Here is a 19,117-nt window from a genome sequence, read left to right on the forward strand (position 1 = left end):
AGCTTTGTTGTCCCCAATGTCTGCTGCTTGACCTTGTTGTAATGGACTGCTGTCTTAGAATTTTTAAGGATGGAGGCAACATGACGCTCACTGTATCCCTCTGCTTATAAAGCCATTATTGAGCCCTTCTTTTCCTCACTCAAGACTTTTCTTTTCACCTCCTTTGGCATGGTTAAAAGCTATTTCTTCATTCCTATTTTGGGATATTACTAGCACTTGTTTTGCCATCCAGCTTGTCCTATTGCAAGAGGATTGTGAACACCACAGCAGGATTTTTTATACTTTCCTTTTTTAAATAAGATTTGGTTCAGGTGATCACCTAATCAGAAGCACATTAAGAAGAAAGAGGTGTACTCTTGTTGGAATTCAACTGACACTGGGATGGAATGGCTGTCAGACATGTAGAAAAGCTGAGTTTTATAAAACTGTGCAGTGGTCTCTTAATTTTTTCCACAGCTGTACATTCTGCATTTAGCCTAGGGAAAGTTACAGGAGCAGTGAGAGTAGCAGAATACAGCCTCTAGGCAGGGCTTAGGGTTTTGCAGTCCGTTGATAAATACATAGCTGCTGCACATGACCACATTCTTTTTTTTGGGGTGGTGAAAAAATTGACTATATTGTCATCTATAAAGTATTACATGCTTTGTGTTATATTTCAGTGGTATATAACACTCCAAAAAAGCTTTCAATTTTTTTTTCCTTTTTTCAATTAGCTATCCATAGAGTATTAGGTGCTTACTGTTACATTTTGATGGTATGTAACACTCCAAAAAAGCATTCAAATTTTTTTCTGGATTCAATTAGTCATCCATAGTTTAACGTGGTTAGTGTTACATTACAGTAGTATATAAACCTCAAAAAATGTCAACATTTTTCCTGAATTGAATTAGTAATCCATAGAGATTAATGCGCTTAGTGGGCAACAAGGCGACAAAGATGGAAGAATCCCGCAAGACTCTCAAAGAAGCGATCAGAGGAATATTGGAGTCAAGCCAAGCTTGCATGACAGCAGAAGGTGGCAGGAGCCTATGGCCTAGAACTAGCCATTTTCTCTGAACCACCAATGCCCGAACCAAGGCCACAGCCTTCACTGCTGGGGTTCTTGATGACTGCAGGCAGAAGAGTCAGGATCCAGCAGCTAGTGAGCACTATGGGGCATAAGCTGATCAGAAGAGAGAAGGAGGCAAGAGTTAGAACCAATTTCATTTTGACCATCCGCCATCTTGTGGTTTTCTGGCAGCTGGTCTTTTTCCCCTGTTGCTGGATTTGTCTGAGGTCAGGTGATTGTATCACTCTTTATTACCCAGCACCTGCCTCCCAGTCCTTGCTGGACAACAGTGTTAATCCACTAGAGTTCTGGCTAGGATCTTTGATAGCGTTCTGTGTTTGATGCCATGCAGTTTGGGATCTCTAGTTCGGCCTGCTTTGTTTTTTGGTTTTCCTCTCGTTTCTGCAGCTTCCTCTATTTTCCTACTAGGAGGTTACCTGTTTTTTTTGTTCCCAGTCCCTAGTTCGTTTCAAGGATACCCTTCCCCCTACCTTTAGGTGTTTGTTTAAGTTTAGCCTAGGAAATGGCGGTGGGTCTATTCACAAGGAATAGGTCACCCACTCCATCATAGGGCTTCAGCCTAGTCCTAGTGCAGGGTCAGCTTCTCCCCCTTCTGTCCTTGTCCTGAGTTGCAGATCCGTAACAGTTTGTCCAGCCACACATACAGTATATATAAAAAAAAAATAATTCCATATTCCTCAGTAATACACTGACATTTCCAATTTTTTTTAAACAAAGTTCAATTTTGGTTTACTGAAGTTATTTTTTTTATTTTTTTTACATTTTGCCTTATATACAAGTCATTTTACAGGAAATAATGTTTCTTAGCATTTTTTCCTGTAAACTTCAATTTCTCTTCAGTTTTTAATGTTTTATTGTCACATTTAAAGTGGAGTAGAATTGTGACACCATTGTTCTCAGCAGCAATCCAGGAGACAGAGATACTTCCAGGTGTCTTCCTCATGCTGTTCTCCTTCCATTCAGCACATTTTCCATCCATTTCAACATATTCACTGCCCCCCAGACCTCCTTGTAGCATTTGCCAGAAAAATACTAAGCTTTCCCACTGACTCCCATTACTGTATACTCGTTACTCGTAACGCGCATCCAAGCATTAGGAGTTGCTTGGTTCAAGTAATGAGCACCCGAGCATTTTAATGCTCGCTCATCCATAGTAAAAAGCGATGAAAAATCATTTTGCTTCTTATAGCTGCAGAAATATTCTTTTCCTTATTCTAAAAAGTAAACAACTTTCCAAGATGAAAATGATCTGCTCTTTGGACAGTCTATTCCACTCTTACTTTGCAGTGAAATTTTAAATCGTCACTGCATAGATGCGCAGCTACACGTGATTGTGTAGCTACAGGAGTGGGGATCGGGCTGTCAGACACAACTGGAGTCCCCATACAGAAGACTCAGGTGGTTTATCACCATCTGTGTACTCTATTACTGTATACACAGTTAGTGATGAAGAAGGGCTGTGTATACAGCATTAGGAAGCACTGATGGCACTTCCTCCTCTATACACAGGTACGTGATTGCTTTGTATAGGTTGGGAGCAGGATTTTCTTTGTCAGTGGAGACCCATGCAGCTCTGTCAAGCACACAGTAGGCTGTATTTCACATGTAACTGGGGCTGGTATATCTGCCAAAGTTATAACAGATATATGATAAACATACAAATATTGAAATCCCCCCTCAAAAAAAAGGTTTTACATGATAATATAAGGGGCATCATGCAGGGGCGTAACTATCATGGTCGCAGCAGTCGCCACTGCGACCGGGCCCGGGGGGAGTCAGGGGCCAAGCAGGCATATCTCCCAACCGTCCCGATTCTCGCGGGACAGTCCCGTTTTTGACCCCCCACCTGTGTCCTGCCCTGGAGTCTATTTTTCCCGCACTGCACTGAGCCGCCATGCCCTCCCGCAGAGACCCACCGCACTGACAGCAGCCTCTCACAGCCTGCAATGACATTGCAAGGCTGTTTATTCTAATGTGCGCACAGGACCTGTGATGAGGTCACAGGAGGGGAGGAGTCAGGGGGTCACATGATAAGGGGCCTCGGTGTCTGCAGAACTCTGCTGTGCTGGTTGTCATGGTGCTGGATGAGGTAAAGTTTATGTGTGGGGTCAGGAGGGGTTTACAGTGTGGATGTAGCAGAGCTGTGTGTGTACAATTTTGGATGGAGTGGAGCTGTGTGTGTAGGAGATGTACGGAGCAGAGCTGTGTCTGTACAATTTTGGACGGAGCAGAGCTGTGTGTGTACAATGTGTACAGAGTGGAGCCATGTGTGTACGAAGTGTATGGAGTTTTAGCCGTGTGTGTACGATGTGAGCGGAGCCGTGTGTGTACGAAGCGGAGCCGCGTGTGTACGAGGTGTATGGAGAGAAGCCACGTTTGTACGAAGTGTAAGGAGCGGAGCCATGTGTGTACGAGGTGGACGGAGCGGAGCCGCATGTGTATGAGGTGGACAGAGAGGAGCCGTGTTTGTATGGAGCGGAGCCACATGTGTATGAGGTGAACGGAGAGGAGCTGTGTGTCTATGAGGTGGACAGAGTGGAGCCGCATGTGTGAGGTGGACAGAGAGGAGCTGTGTGTGTACGGAGCGGAGCCGCACATGTATGAAGTGTACGGAGCGGAGCCGCGTCTGTACGAATTGTACGGAGCAGAGATGTGCATGTACGAGGTGTGCAGAGCGGAGCCACGTGTGTACAAGGTGTACGGAGCCACAAGTGTATGAGGTGTGCGGAGCAGAGATGTGCGTGTATTTTGGCATGGGGGGCCCCATTTGAAAGTCCTCACCGGGGCCCATAACTTTGTAGTTTTGCCACTGGCATCATGTGTAAATTTAATGAAAATTAAGATGAATCGGAGAATAAAAAGGGTAGATACAAAATAAATAAAAATGCCACTGTCAATCCAAATCGAGATTACTAACTACCCCACCCCAGTATAAAAAATTCAATGTGCCCAATAAATAAAAATAATTTTTGCAGAATAGGGAACAAAATTTTAAATGTATTTTATTTTTCCTGTGTTCTCATAAAAAAGTGGAAAACCAACACTTTATTTTCCATTATTTTCCCACATTACTTGATATCAGCAAAAAAATAGACTATAACAGTGACATAATAATGAGTTACCATGTATCCAGAAAAAAAAGACACAAATACTACATGAATATCCAAACAAGAACATTTTTCACAGCTCTTTAAACTACGTATACGGAAATACACAAAAATGTGCCTGGACAGGAACGAGAGTAAATGGCTCGGTGCTAAATGGCTGGCACATTGAACATTTCTATTGTTTATGCCTTTGTTTTCTTAAGTACTGTACTGTATGTAATTATCAATCCATTACCTTATAGATCCTCTTATTAAAAGCAGATCTTAATGGAACAACAGAAAATTGTAAAATAGATTTATGTTTAATGACTGACCATGAAAACAACAAATTAATTGCTATATGCTATCTTGGTCTTTCGTTAAACTGCCTAACACCTATCCAATCTTTCCTAAACTCTACTGCATGACCCAGTTACCTCAGTCTCTCAAAAGTTGCATTCACCCGATTACAATTGTTCTGAACTAACAACAAGTAGACATATTGGCCCTGAACTTGCTGCCTGAACATAAACTGTGAAGTAGATTGTGAGCCCTCGTGGGCAGGGTCCTCTCTCCTCCTGTATCATTCGTGACTTGTATTGTTTAACAATACTATACTTGTTTTTTGTTTTGTATGCCCCTCCTCACAGGTAAAGTGCCATGGAATAAGTGGCACTATAATAATCTCTATAAATAAAAATGAATGTGTGTGTGTGTATTACCAACCAATCACGAAGCATCTTTCATTTCACCAGAGCTGTTTAAAAGAAGCTGAGCTGTGATTGGTTGCTATGAGTAACAGTTTTCCCACTCCAGAAAACACCTCAGCAGACAATGACATGGTGGGAGAAATCTAGCATCCCTGGGAACATTAGCTCCCAGCCATTATCTGACCCCCAGAAAGGAGCAGAGAGCACGACAGAAATTAATCACCCCCTCCCATGCCCATATACACATCACACATTCTCCATTCCATAGGCACATCTTCCCTCTTAAAGGGATCATTGGTATGGAAGTTAGGGCAAATCCATCCAGCACTTTGGTTTTGACCCCAGGGTCTCTTAAAGGGATCCCCGGTATGGAAGTGAGGGCAAATCCACTCTGCACTTTGGTACTGACCCCAGGCCTCTCTTAAAGGGATCTCTGGTATGGAAGTTAGGGTAAATCCCTCAGTGCTCTGATTCTCACCCAAGGCTTCTAGTAAAGGGATCATTGGTATGGAAGTCAGGGCAAATCCATCCAGCGCTCTGGTTCTGATGCCAGGCCTCTCTTAAAGGGATCCCTGGTATGGAAGTTAGGACCGTTGCACTCAGCGCCCTGGTTCTGACCCCAGGCTGATGGAATGATGTGGGATATTAGGGGGAGTAATCCGGTGCCTCTGGCTGATGGGATGATGTGGGATATTAGGGGTAGTAGTCCGGCGGCTGTGACAGGATGATGTGGGATATTAGTGGTAGTTGTCCGGTGGCTATGGCTGACAGGATGATGTGGGATATTAGGGGTAGTAGTCCGGTGGCTTTGATGGGATGATGTGGGATATTAGTAGTCCGGTGGCTCTGGCTGACGGGACGATGTGGGATATTAGGGGTAGTAGTCCGGTAGCTCTGGCTGACGGGACGATGTGGGATATTAGGGGCAGTAGTCCGGTGGCTCTGGCTGACGGGACGATGTGAGATATTAGGGGTAGTAGTCCGGTGGCTCTGGCTGATGGGATGATGTGGGATATTATAGTGAATGTGGCTATGCGGAGTGAGTGGGGCTCTACACTCAGCTTTATATATATAGATATAATCATTATAATTTGTTATAACTAACCGTAGTTAGCTACTATGCCAGGGCAACGCCGGGCTCTTCAGCTAGTAAATAATAATGATAAATAAAGTCATGTGAATGCATTCTTCAGCACACCCCAATTGTCATTGCTTCCAGTAGCTGCTCATTACACCAATAAATCATTTAAAAGTCCTCACTTGCCTAACCCAATAACCTACAAATCTACATTCACTATTGCTTTGTGACACATTTCTTCACTAATTCACAAATGGCACCACACGCTCTTCGACTTTAAGGCTACGCTAACACTTTAGATAATGTGTTCTACAACCCGCTACACATGAAAACTTTGAATGGCTGAGTGTTCATATGTTTTCTATAGTAGAGCAGGATAAGCTGCTGTCAGACTCATCTGGCGCCAACTTACCGTATCTTCCTGCAGAGCAAAAGAGCATTCGAATCCAAAAATAAACTGTCACGGTAAAGTAGGGAGCCCCTATACACTTTGGATGGTTAGTTAATCCCACATCACTCTCTTCTGAAATTCCCTCTCTCCTTTCACCGATCATTCTACAGCCCTCAAAACCTTGAAACACTTTCTGGAAACGATCCACTCCCAACAAAGAAATAACCAGGCTTTAAAGGGCTCTCCATTGAAAACAAGTTATCAGCTATGTAAAGGAAAGGTGTTATCTAATTGATTGGTGGGTGTCCGACTACTGGAACCCCAAATCTTTAGCAGAACGAGTACTTTTATACCCGTTAGTATAGTGTAGTGTGCATGTCCGACTGCAGCTCCATTCATTCTCTAAGAGACTGCTGTAAAAAGCAAAATGTAGGGCTCAGTAACCCCATAAGGAATTAATGGAGTGGCAGTTAAGCTTGCCCACTGCTGCTCCATTCTAATGGGGATAAGAGTTACCCATTCTAATATTGGGTGTCCCATGGATAGCTGAAAACTTGTTTCCAATGGAGAACACTCTTAAAAGTGCCCCAACCTGTACTTCAACTCTTGTTGCACTTGACATAACTAGACATGCTTTACGTGTTCTCTGATCTCTTTTATTCCTTATTTCCACAGAGTTTAAGCTGACATATGTAGGGCTTGTAACCACAGTTTCATTAGTCTGCATCTCTTGTCAATGTAATGCTCCAGTGTTGAACTATGTAAAAATTAAAATGTATATATCTAATAATAATATTAGAAAAAATAATTTCACTTAATGCTTTCTATTTTTTTACAGATATTCTTTCTTCAAAGAGCACGCAAACCCATAATGTATTAGTTGTTGGAATTGAAAAGTCTGAAAAATCTAAGGAAAACTTAAAAATTGATGCTAATAGTGAGCAAAATGTAATGGTTACTGGTAAAAATATGGACTCAAATCAAGGAGATGAAAAGCTCATCAGGGAAGATGCAAACAATGGACATCAGATAGACTCTGTTAGAGACTTGGGAATGGAAACTAATGATAAGCAAAAGGTAATGATTTCTGGTAAAATAGCAGAAACATATCAGGAAGATGAAGATCTCATCAGAGAAGATGTAAGCAATGGACATCAGATAGACTCTGTTCCAGGTGAAAAAGATGACAGACACTCAGGTTTGACAGAAGAAACAGGTTTCGTGGACTCTGATACAAAGGCATTGTTTGAAAAAGATCTCTTCCTTAAAGAAAAATTAATGCTGCATTCAAAGAAGTCTGATTATGAGCACCATGATAATGACCATGGTGATAACAATGGCCATTTTCATGAGTCTGAAAATATAGAGTTCAAAAGGAACTTTGACTTGAAGACACAAGATACCATTCCTGAAGTTTTGGAGAACAGTAACGATTTTGACATTTCTGGAAATCAAGCAGGAAATAATTCTGAAGAGGACTCACTGAAAAATCATGAAGAAAACCTGGATCAAAAAACTTACAGTACACATATTAATGCTAATGATGACACAAGTGAGCAAAATGTTATCCATCAGGAGAGTGAGGACAACCTGTGAAGAGTTAGGCTATGTACCCACGTATGCAGAAAATTCCTGACTGAAAACCAGACTCCTTCCCAGAAAACGCGCGTTTTTTATGTGTTTTTTTTCCGGAGCTTCCCCAGTCTCATAGAAAATAGTTAGAAATGCGGATTTTTCCATGAAATTAATGAGCATGCTGTGTTTTTAACCGCGATGCTTTTTTTGCGGGAAAAAGCGCATCAATATGCACAAAAAGTGCAGAGTTCATTAAAATAAATGGGATGCTTCTTTTAAGCATTTTATAAGTGTTTTTGCTGGTAAAAATGCCAAAAAAAGCTTACGTGTGTACACACCCTTAAAATGTCTACAAAAGAAAAGATAATAACAAAGTCTGAAGAAAATAAAAATGTATTGTAATGTAATGCAATCTATAATTGATGTTAAAGCGAAACTCACTAGATTTTATTACACTAAACCACCATCACATGGTTATGCTGCTGGAAAATAGCACTTTAGCATTTTGTATAAGAAGAAGGTATAGTACAGTGTGTGCTGCATGTAAATTATCAGAGAATCAAGTCACATACATAGCATGTGCTGTGAAGTAAGGTGTATTGGCATTGGCTTTATGTGCACTCTATGCATGTACTGATGCAGCTTGTGTAATAATAAATACAGTCATTTATATACAATGTGGACTGTATTATAAATACTTTTTATACATAATTCTAAAATAGGGACTTTTTTTTACTAGAACATATTTAGAAAATTACCACAGAAAAAAAGGCAGCTCTATTTACCAAGACACTCTTCTCTGAACATGCTCAAGTTTGTTCTTGTCTTTTTTAAAATGTGGCCCCCAAAACTGGACACAGTATTCCAGATGAGGTCTAACCAAAGAGGAGCAGAGGGGAATAATTACTTCATATGATTTAGACTGTGTGCTTCTGTTAATGCAACCCAGGATTGCGTTTACCTTTCTTGCTGCTGCATCACACTGTTGACTTATGGTCAGTCTGTGATCTATTAGTATACCCAAGTCTTTTTAGCATGTACTGTTGCTTAGCCCTATTCCTCCCCTTCCACATATGATTTTTTCATTTTTCTTGCACAGATGTTGATATTTGCATTTCTTCCTGATAAAACCATTCTGTTAGTTGCTGCTGACAGTTCCATTTTGTTTAGATCTTGTGGAATCCCCTCTCTCTTCTCTAGTATTAGCTATCCCTCCTAGCTTTGTTTCATCAGCAAATTTAATCAGTTTACACTCAATTCCTTCATCTAACTCATTGATAAAGATGTTGAGCAACATAGGGCCCAGGACAGAGCCATGTGGTGCCCCCTTAAGACATTCTTACAACTTAGTGTGCAGCCATTTATGACCACTCTTTGGGTCTGATCACTAAACCAGTTATGAATCCACCTAAGAGTTGCCTTGTCCATTCCATAGTTGGTCATTTTTTCAATAAGGATCCTATGACATACTTTGTCAAATGCTTTGCTGAAGTCAAGATATACTATATCTACTGCATTTCCCTGATCCACCCAGTCAGTGATTCAGTCATAGAAAGAAATTAAGTTAGTCTGACATAACTTATTAGTTACAAACCCATGCTGGCTCTAATTATTCACTTAATTCTCATAAAGGTACTTGCATACATGTTGCTTAATAATTTGTTCAAAGATCATTCCTAGTATAGCAGTCAGGTTCACAGGCCTATAGTTCCCTGGGACCACCTTCTTCCCCTTTTGGAAGATAGGGACAATATTTGCTCTGGGACTTCTCATGTTCTCCAATAATTTTCAAAGATTATGGAGCATGGTTCAATAATTTCATCTGCTTTATCCTTCAGTACCATAGGATGCTATTAATCTGGACCTGGAATCTTGAATTAATTTATGTTAGCTAAGTTTTCCCTTACCATCTTTCTGTTTATACAGTAGATAGTGGGGATTTGTCTATTCCTTCATTAGTATAGTGAAGATCAATTGATGTTACATTTACATTCTAAAAGAAAACAGATGCAAATCAGGAATTTAAAAGTTCGATCTTTTCAACATTATTTTTTACCACTTTACCATATTCAACCTGTAAAAATCCTATATCGTCTTTCACTTTTCTTTTACTTTTGCCATACCCACAAAATCCCATCTTATTGCTTTCAACCTCTCTTACAAGCCTTAATTCATTATCAGCTTTAGTTAATCTGATGCATGTCCTGCAGAGAGCATTATATTCTTCTTTAGATATGCCTCCCTCTTTCCATTTGATAAACATTTCTTTCTTTTTAGTATGACTTTAAGTTTTGTGTTCATCCAATCTGGTTTCCTTAAGTGCTTCCTATTTTTCCCTCTTTTCGGGATTGTTAAAGATTGTGCTTTGAGAAATTGATTTTTCAAAATTTCCTATCATTCCTGGAGGTTTCTGTTTTTATGGACTTTCTCAGCAGTATGCTGCCACTTTGATGTTTTCAAGGTTCAAAAATCTAGTGACAATTTTCTTTTAAAACACACCAAGTTTTAAAAAAATTGTACAAGCACATGATATCAGGCCCAGGTATATTTCCAAGTCTGCATAAGCAGTCAGCAAGTCGGCAGTTTCCAGAATTGTCAAAAATGTACAGAGAACCCACCTTTTGAAAATTGTGTATTTTACCCAAATTATTTGCCTAATAATATTGTCATTCTTCTCAAAGATACCACACTTTGCAAATAATAACTACATTTCTTAATGTATGAAAGTCCTATACAATATGATGTAATGACATATGGTTGCAATTAAATTGTACTGTCGTTAATTTGTGGACACAAGTAAAAACATGCGACTGTGTCCAAGCTAAGACCTCAACTCTTAAGCTTATTTAAAAGTTAAAAGGAACCAGTCATCAGGTGTTCCCAATATAAACTATGGCCACCACCTTTAATGACTGTTTTACAATAGTCTTGCACGCTGTATACAAGTCTACAACCTCCTTTGCATAGCCCAAAAAATACCTTTTAGGTCCTTTCATATGGTGTGGTCCAGTTTGATGGGCATTGCTGGTTTTGCTTTGGTGCCTACTCTCTCCTCACAATCACAGCCCACCTGCTTGCTTCATGTGGATGATGCATCCTACATTATCCATCCACACAATGTCCTCAATCATGCTCCTGTGCAGGGTACTTTGCTCTGCCCTGCATGTGCTGGCTTTCTTCTAGGTCATTAGTGCTCTCTGGACTCTCTTGGTGCAGGTGCATTATAGTACTTCCCTCGCAGGGTAGAGAGAATAACACCTACCCAAGAGTGCAAGCAAAGACACTTTGTGAATGATGTAGGTTGCATCAAAGACATGAGGCAAGCAGGACGGCGATTGTGAGGAGGCGTTGAAGCAAGAACAGAGATGTCCATTGGACTAGACCTCTCTCTCTATGGGAGGATTTCAAAGGTATTTTTTGGGCTATGGAGAGGAGGTTGGAGACTTACTGTATATACAGATTGCTAGACTTCTGTAAAATAGGTATTAAAGGTGATGGCCATAGTTTATATTAAGAAAATTTGGTGACAGGTTTCTTTTAACTCCGAGGACCTAAAATTGAATGATTAGAAATGGCAACTACCCTTATAGCGCTACATGAAAAAAATGCGCTCCAGATCATAAAAGTCCATGTTAGGTTGTCTACATTTATAAAAGTAGCTTTGAAGATATTCTCTTGAATTCTGTCCAGATTTCTAATAAAGGCTGTCACTTGATCTCCATTTTTCTTGAAATATTGTCATATTACTAGGTTGTTTGCACTTATCATTTCTTTCAAATTTTCTCTTTTAAAAATATCAGCACACAAGGGAATCCGCAGTATTTGATTGTCTAAGCGTCTCCTGCATATCCCGGGAGATGGAAGGAATAAATTAGCTTCTATTCACTCACATGAGAGTTGGAGAATTTTATAGCATTTCCAGTATTACTAACTACATGCTGATTTACAGTAATTCTTTCCATTTCATTTCTAATTGAACATTTCCCACAGGATTAACTCTGACAGTGTGATCTGAGGTCTCTAGTTTAAAGTAAAAAGCAAGGCAAATTGCATGACTTCAAGGCAACGATAGAGACATTTTTTTTGGAAAGGAATTGGAAATCAATATGTATCATCCCGATGCACTGAACTCTATTCAACTGCTCTGGTTGTAAGTGAAAGCTCTCTAACTGCATATACAGCCGGCAAATTTGGCAGAAATGCAAAGTACAATGACAGCCCATGAACTTATTGCCATTTTATGAATATTAATGTCAGACAAGATTATGAAGTGCTAAATTTTAATGCAGTCAAAGACAAGATTACTGCAGTCTTCAAAATTGAATTCCCAAGCACTCATCTATTTTAAGAGGCATAATGTATAATATTTCTTTAGATAAGGGCTAGCATCTTTTTTAGAATTACTTTAACTGACCTCCAACTTATTTAAGCATATTCAAAAGCCAAATGGAAAGAAACGACTTTTTCTTTTATATTTTAGTTTTTATTTTAATACGCACTTTTTCAGTTATTAGAATGAAGTGTAATATTTTTTCTGGAAGATACTTAATATTGAATTAGAAATCATAATAGATATTATCACAACTTTGACCTGAGAAATCTGAAATGCTGAATTTACTGCAAAGTAAAACATAAATGGGTATAATTACTAATGACTGGTAAGATCTCTGCCTGTTGTTATTCAATGGAAACATTTCTCGTTTACTTCTAGTGGAAAAAATCTGTCCTGGTGATCATTGACAGACTGGTGCATTGTTCAAAATGCAAAATATAGCTCTGATACTGTAACATAAATCCGTCTTGTACCTGTATGCTCATCATGACCAGGACAGATTTATACTCTCTGTGAGTAAACAGTATACCCTTTTATTGCAGATATGCTAGGAGGAGATAAAAGATTTGTGGCATTCCTATGAATAGGTAAAACAAGTTATAAGTAATAAAAAATGTCTAATCATGGAACATTATTTCAATATATTACTTCAGGAGAGGTCTAAAAACATTTTTTAGGATATATAATGAGATATCTAATAAATTCTAAATTAAAATGCTGAAATCATTCACTAATAAACATGTTGGAACAATACACTTATGAGATACCTACAACAGAAGAACCCCAAGATAAGCAGAACTGACCTGACATGTTTAATGGGGTTCCTACTAGAGTTGAACAAGACAATGTGCATGACCCTTGCCCAGCGGCCACATTGGTATTGCGGATTAGAATACTGCAAACCTTCTAATATCTGCCATCATCCTCTTCTGATTAGTATGCAGCCACGACTTAGGGAGGGCCTACTAATCAGAATAGGCACCAATATGCTGGCATGTAGTAGGAAGTTCTCTTGTCCCAACGTGACTGCTGGACTAGGATCCAGCAAATCGAGTTCCTAGTATTAATGCCCCCCTATACTGGTATTATGTTTTGATTCATTTTTAGAGAATACCATATAAGTATGTTTATGAAATGTGTTATTTTTTTTGGTGTACATTCCAAAAGCATTTTATGTACAGTCACATTTAATATTGTAGAGGTCAATCCATGTCTACAGCTCTGGCAAAAATTAAGAGACCATCACATCAAAACCTTGTCATGGGCAGCCCATTCTCCAGACCTGAACCCCATTGAAAACCTTTGGAATGTAATCAAGAGGATGATGGATAGTCACAAGCAGGGCCGGACTGGGACTAAAATTCAGCCCTGGCATTTGAAGTTACACAGGCCCACTAGTCACATGGTGACTATATAATATCTTTGTACACTTGTAGTTTACAAGAAGTGAGAGGAGATTAACACGACTATATAACATGTAGTCATAGCTGTGCCCAGTATTTCAGCTCAGTCCTATTTATTGCTTTTAGGTACAGTACTCCTCCCAAATCTCTGTCCTCTTTTGTATGCATGATTACAGAATTCCTGGCAGAACTGCTCTCTATTGGGCAACCAGACCCCCTGGTCATAGCCGCCCCTATCATACCTCCCAACTTTTCAAGAAGGGAAAGATGGACAAAGACTGCGGCGCGCTGCGCGCACCGCTGCAAATTTTGGCCACGCCCAGCCACACCCATTTCAGAAATAGTCACACCCATGTCCACACCTAATTGCACCCATTTAGCACTGCTGATCACACTGACTGGTACTGAGGGCACAGTGGCTGGCATTATGGGCACACTGACTGGCATTAAGGAAGAGAGAAAACAGAGAGAGAGAAAAAAGAAAACAGAGAGAGCAAGAAAGAAAGGGGAAAGAAAGAAAGAACAGTGAGAGACAAAGAAAGAACAGTGAGAGACAGAGAAAGAACAGAGAGAGAAAGAAAGAGGGGAAAGAAAGAAAGAACAGAGAGAGACAGAGAAAGAACAGAGAGAGAAAGAAAGAAGTAAAGAAAAGAAAGAAAGAACAGAGAGAAAGAGAGGAAAGAAAGAGGGGAAGAAAGAACAGAGAGAGAAAGAAAGAACAGAGAGAGAAAGAAAAAGAGAGAAAGAAAGAAAGAAAGATTCTACAAAGATACTATAGCAGCCCGGCTCCCATTGTAGTGCCCACCTGAGCCTCCCGGTGCAGGACCTATCATGATCCGCTCACATGGCCGGCATCCCCGATTCCAAGGCGATCCTGCTGTCTGGCTGTCGGAGGAGGACACGGTGATGGATCTGAAGCATTCCTGGTTCCGTCACAATCTCCTCAAGAAATTATCTCATTTCCGGTCAGCTTCCAGCACATTACTTCAGGTGGAACGTCATGTGTGTGTTTTAAAATGCTCCTCGGGGCTCCGCCGTGTACTCCTGTGTCCGTGGGAAAAGCACGCTTCGTATGCTTTGTACACACTTGGCTCCGCTCCGTACATCCCGTACACATATGGCTCCAGTCCATACACACACGGCTCCACTCTGTCCACCTCGTACACGCGTGGCTCCTCTCCGTACATCTCGTACACACAGGGCTCCGCTCCGTACACCTCGTACACACACGGCTCCTCTCCGTACACCTCGTACACACGGCTCCTCTCCGTGCACCTCGTACACGCGTGGCTCCTCTCCGTACATCTCGTACACACAGGGCTCCGCTCCGTACACCTCATACACACACGGCTCCGATCCGTACACCTCGTACACGCGCGGCTCCACCTCGTACACACACACGGCTCCGCTCCGTACACCTCGTACACACGGCTCTTCTCCGTACACCTCGTACACACGGCTCCTCTCCGTACACCTCGTACATGCGCAGCTCCTCTCCGTACACCTCGTACACACACGGCTCCTCTCCGTACACCTCATACACGCGTGGCTCCTCTCCGTACACCTCGTACACGCGCAGCTCCTCTCCGTACACCTCGTACACGCGCGGCTCCTCTCCGTACACCTCGTACACGCGCGGCTCCTCTCCGTACACCTCGTACACGCGCGGCTCCTCTCCGTACACCTCGTACACGCGCGGCTCCTCTCCGTACACCTCGTACACGCGCGGCTCCGCTCCGTACACCTCGTACATGCGCGGCTCCGCTCCGTACACCTCGTACACACATGGCACCGCTCCGTACACCTCATACACACACGGCTCTGCTCCGTACACCTCGCACACACGCGGCTCCGTACACTTCGTACACACGCGGCTCCGCTCCGTACACCTCGTACACACACGGCTCCGCTCCGTACACCTCGTATACCCACGGCTCCGCTCCGTACACCTCGTACACACATGGCTCCGCTCCGTACACCTCGTACACACACGGCTCCACTCCGTACACCTCGTACACACGGCTCCGCTCTGTACACCTCGTACACACACGGCACCGCTCCGTACACCTCATACACACGCGGCTCTGCTCCGTACACCTCGCACACACGCGGCTCCGCTCCGTACACCTCGTACACACGCGGCTCCGCTCCGTACACCTCGTACACCCACGGCTCCGCTCCGTACACCTCGTACACACACGGTTCCGCTCCGTACAACCAGCACCATGACAACAGAAAAGCAGAGTCTTGCAGACGGTAGAGGCAAGGCTGAGCGCACTGGACCTGTGATGAGGTCACAGGAGGGGCGGAGTCAGGGGTGACATGATCGGGGGTCTGGACAAAGGCTCCTGATCATGTGACCCCCTGACTCCTCCCCTCCTGTGACCTCATCACAGGTCCTGCGAACAGAGCGAGCAGGCAAGCGAGTGCGACGCTGTGAGTGGCTGCGGGGGGGGAGGGGGTCTCATGCTAAGGCGAGGATGGGGTGTGAGGGGGGGGGCGTGGCGGCTTATCTCCCTGCAGTGCGGGAGGAACCTGGAAACTATCACCGCCGTGCCCGCAGAGGGCCGGCGGCAGGAGCAACAGTGGCCGCAGCAGCTGGCAAGCGGCCAGATGATCAGGCGCTGCCGCCCGCGGCCCATGTGACAGCGGCCCAGCGGGAAAATGCCTGGTTGGTTATATTGCCAATCCGGGCCTGGTCACAAGCCATCAAATAAAGAAGAACTGCTTACATTTTTGCACCAGAAGCAGTATGAAAGACTGGTGGCAAGCATGCCAAGACGCATGAAAGCTGTTTTTAAAAATCATGGTTATTCCACAAAATATTGATTTCTGAACTCTTCCTGAGATAAAACATTAGTATTGTTGTTTCTAAATGATTATGAACTTGTTGTATTTGCATTTTTTGAGGTCTGAAAGCACTGGGTTTTTTTTTAATTTTGACCATTTCTCCTTTTTAGAAAAAGACCCCCAAAATTTATTGCTTGGAAATTGGGAGACATGTTGTCAGAAGTTTGTAGACTAAAAGAACAATTTACATTTTACTCAAAAATATAGCTATAAAGAGAAAAATCAGACAAACTAAACATTTGGAAGTGGTCTCTTAATTTTTGCCAGAGCTGTATATTAGAAAACAGATAAAATGTTATCTAGTAAACATAATTTCAAACCCCAAATGCTGAAGGTAAGCCAATAGATTTCATCAAACATGGAAGGGAAATAACAAATTGCTTGTAATGTGCAAACACTGTGTTAAAGTGTACCCATCATTACAGGTGACTATTTAGTATAAACTGTCATGTATCTTTACATAATGAATGACATTATTTCTGGCTTTCATATGACTTGTATCATGCTTTTTTTCACAACTTTTCACTAGCCCCTCTTTTCAGTTGTCTCTGAGCTAATGTAAGGCATCAAAGTTAGATGCCTAAGGAGCCTTCTGAAGGGTCCTGCTTTCTTAGAGAATAATCTACCCAGTAAAATTATATAATACAGCAGTATTCAGAAACTGTACAGTACATGTACTCTGATCACCATTAAGCAGTGTATATGGCCAGAGATTGACTTCCTGGCTGGGCACCCCTGCCCCCAAGGGCCTGTGAAGCAGAATCAGCTGTAATTGTAACATTATCACCCTGATTCCTGGCACATTTGCTATGCACAAATAGATATTGCCTGATTTTCTCTCATTCATAAAATAATTTTCCAGACTGTGACAAATTTTCAGCAAACATTGTAGCTAGCATACCGAATCCTATCAATGTGTACTATACACATTGTTAGTATTTGTCTCTTCTTCCTAGTTTGACAAATTTTCACATGTCTGCAAGTATGGGGATTGCAAGCTTGCAGCCTCTTCGAATAACTCCTTTCCAGCTTTTTTCAATGAACAGTTGTCACTTGACTGCATTGATGCAATTTGCATACTGGTGGTCGCCTTCTTGACTAGCATCTCTTCCTGCTCCTCTTAATGAACTTTTTATCACATGATGAGCACTTGAATAAGCAAGCAGATTATATATTCTTAAAGGGAATCTGTCACCCCATTTTTCGCCTATCAGCTGCTGGCACCACCATCAGGGGCTTATCTACAGCATTCTGTAATGCTGTAGATAAGCCCCTGATTTAACCTGAAAGAGAAGAAAAACATGTTAGATTATACTCACCCAGGGGGCGGTCCAGTTTTGGTCCGATGGGTGTCGCCATCCGGCATCTCTCATCTTCTAGTGGTGACATCCTCTTCTTTGCTTCCCGTCACGGCTCGGGCGCAGGCGTACTTTACCTGCCCGGTTGAGGGCAGAGTAAAGTACTGCAGTGCGCAGGCGGCGGATCTCTCTGACCTGGTTCGGCGTCTGCGCACTGCAGTACTCTGCTCTGCTCTTAACAGGTATCACGACTGTGACCGCGGCCAAGCCGGCGCCTCCACGTTGACTAATCACGCCGACGTGGGGTGAGCGTCCCGGCTGGGGACGAAATGTGGACCCACTGGACCACAGGGGGGACCTGGGCCTACCCAGGCTAGGGAAGGGTAGCGACTGGGGTCTGTGGCAGCTGAGCATGTGGACAAGGTGGTAGAACGACATGACACCGCACAGCTTCAGGTATAGACATAAAGTTTACTTGAAGACAAAACAAAGTACAAGCACGAAACATAGTTATAACAGGCTCCTGATTCTTCACATCAGAGAAGGGTACATGTCTCACGATAACACGAAGGTAGGAGGACATCACGGGTTGATGCAGTCCGGGGTTGTCTGGCACGGGCATACTAGGGCGGCCTCTCTCTCAGGCCTCAGGCGCAGCACAGGCTCAGCAGGAGTACATCAGACACTGATCTCAGACAGACTTCAGACGATGGCAGAGGTCATCACGGGTTGATGCAGTCCAGGGTCATCTGGCACAGGCATATCAGGACGGCCTCTCTCTCAGGCCTCAGGCATAGCACTGGCTCAGCAGGAGAACATCAGACACACACCCAGGACAGACGTCAGATGATGGCAAGGGTCATCACGGGTTGATGCGGTCCAGGGTCATCTAGCATGGGCATACTAGCACAGCCTCTCTCTTAGGCCTCAGGCGTAGCACAGGCTCAGCAGGAGAACATCAGACACCGATCCATGACAGACGTCATCACTGGGGGACCTCAGGGAACTGGCGGAACATCGGGACACAGGCAGACCATCAGGAACACAGACTGGACATCAGGAACATAGACTGGACATCAGGAACACGGACTGGACATCAGGTCTCAGGCAGGACATCAGGACTCTGATCTCAGATAGAGCATCAACACACTGTCATCGGACTCTGGACATCTGACCACGATCGACAGGCTCCAGACATCAGGCTGTGGACATCAGGCCGCAGTCATCAGGCTTCGGACCACTGGCAGCGATCAGCAGGTACAGCTACGCAGAGGAGCAGGCAACTGAGCAGCATCCATAAAGGTAACAGACAACAGTATCCCTG

General features: G+C 42.9%; 1 protein-coding gene across 1 annotated transcript in view; it reads left to right on the plus strand.

Annotated features, from left to right (window-relative positions):
• The window catches only part of LOC141086031 (uncharacterized), a 971,752-nt gene extending 960,451 nt beyond the window's left edge, over positions 1-11,301 (plus strand). Inside the window, exon 98 of the mRNA XM_073571764.1 lies at positions 7,173-11,301. Coding sequence (XP_073427865.1) covers positions 7,173-7,930 — 758 coding nt within the window. The 3' untranslated portion in view covers positions 7,931-11,301. The remainder of the gene's footprint in view (positions 1-7,172) is intronic.
• Positions 11,302-19,117: the final 7,816 nt, after the last annotated feature.

The sequence above is a fragment of the Dendrobates tinctorius genome, unplaced genomic scaffold (assembly GCF_039654945.1).
Source record: "Dendrobates tinctorius isolate UK_male_01 unplaced genomic scaffold, ASM3965494v1 ptg000007l, whole genome shotgun sequence".
Taxonomy (NCBI): Eukaryota; Metazoa; Chordata; class Amphibia; order Anura; family Dendrobatidae; genus Dendrobates; species Dendrobates tinctorius.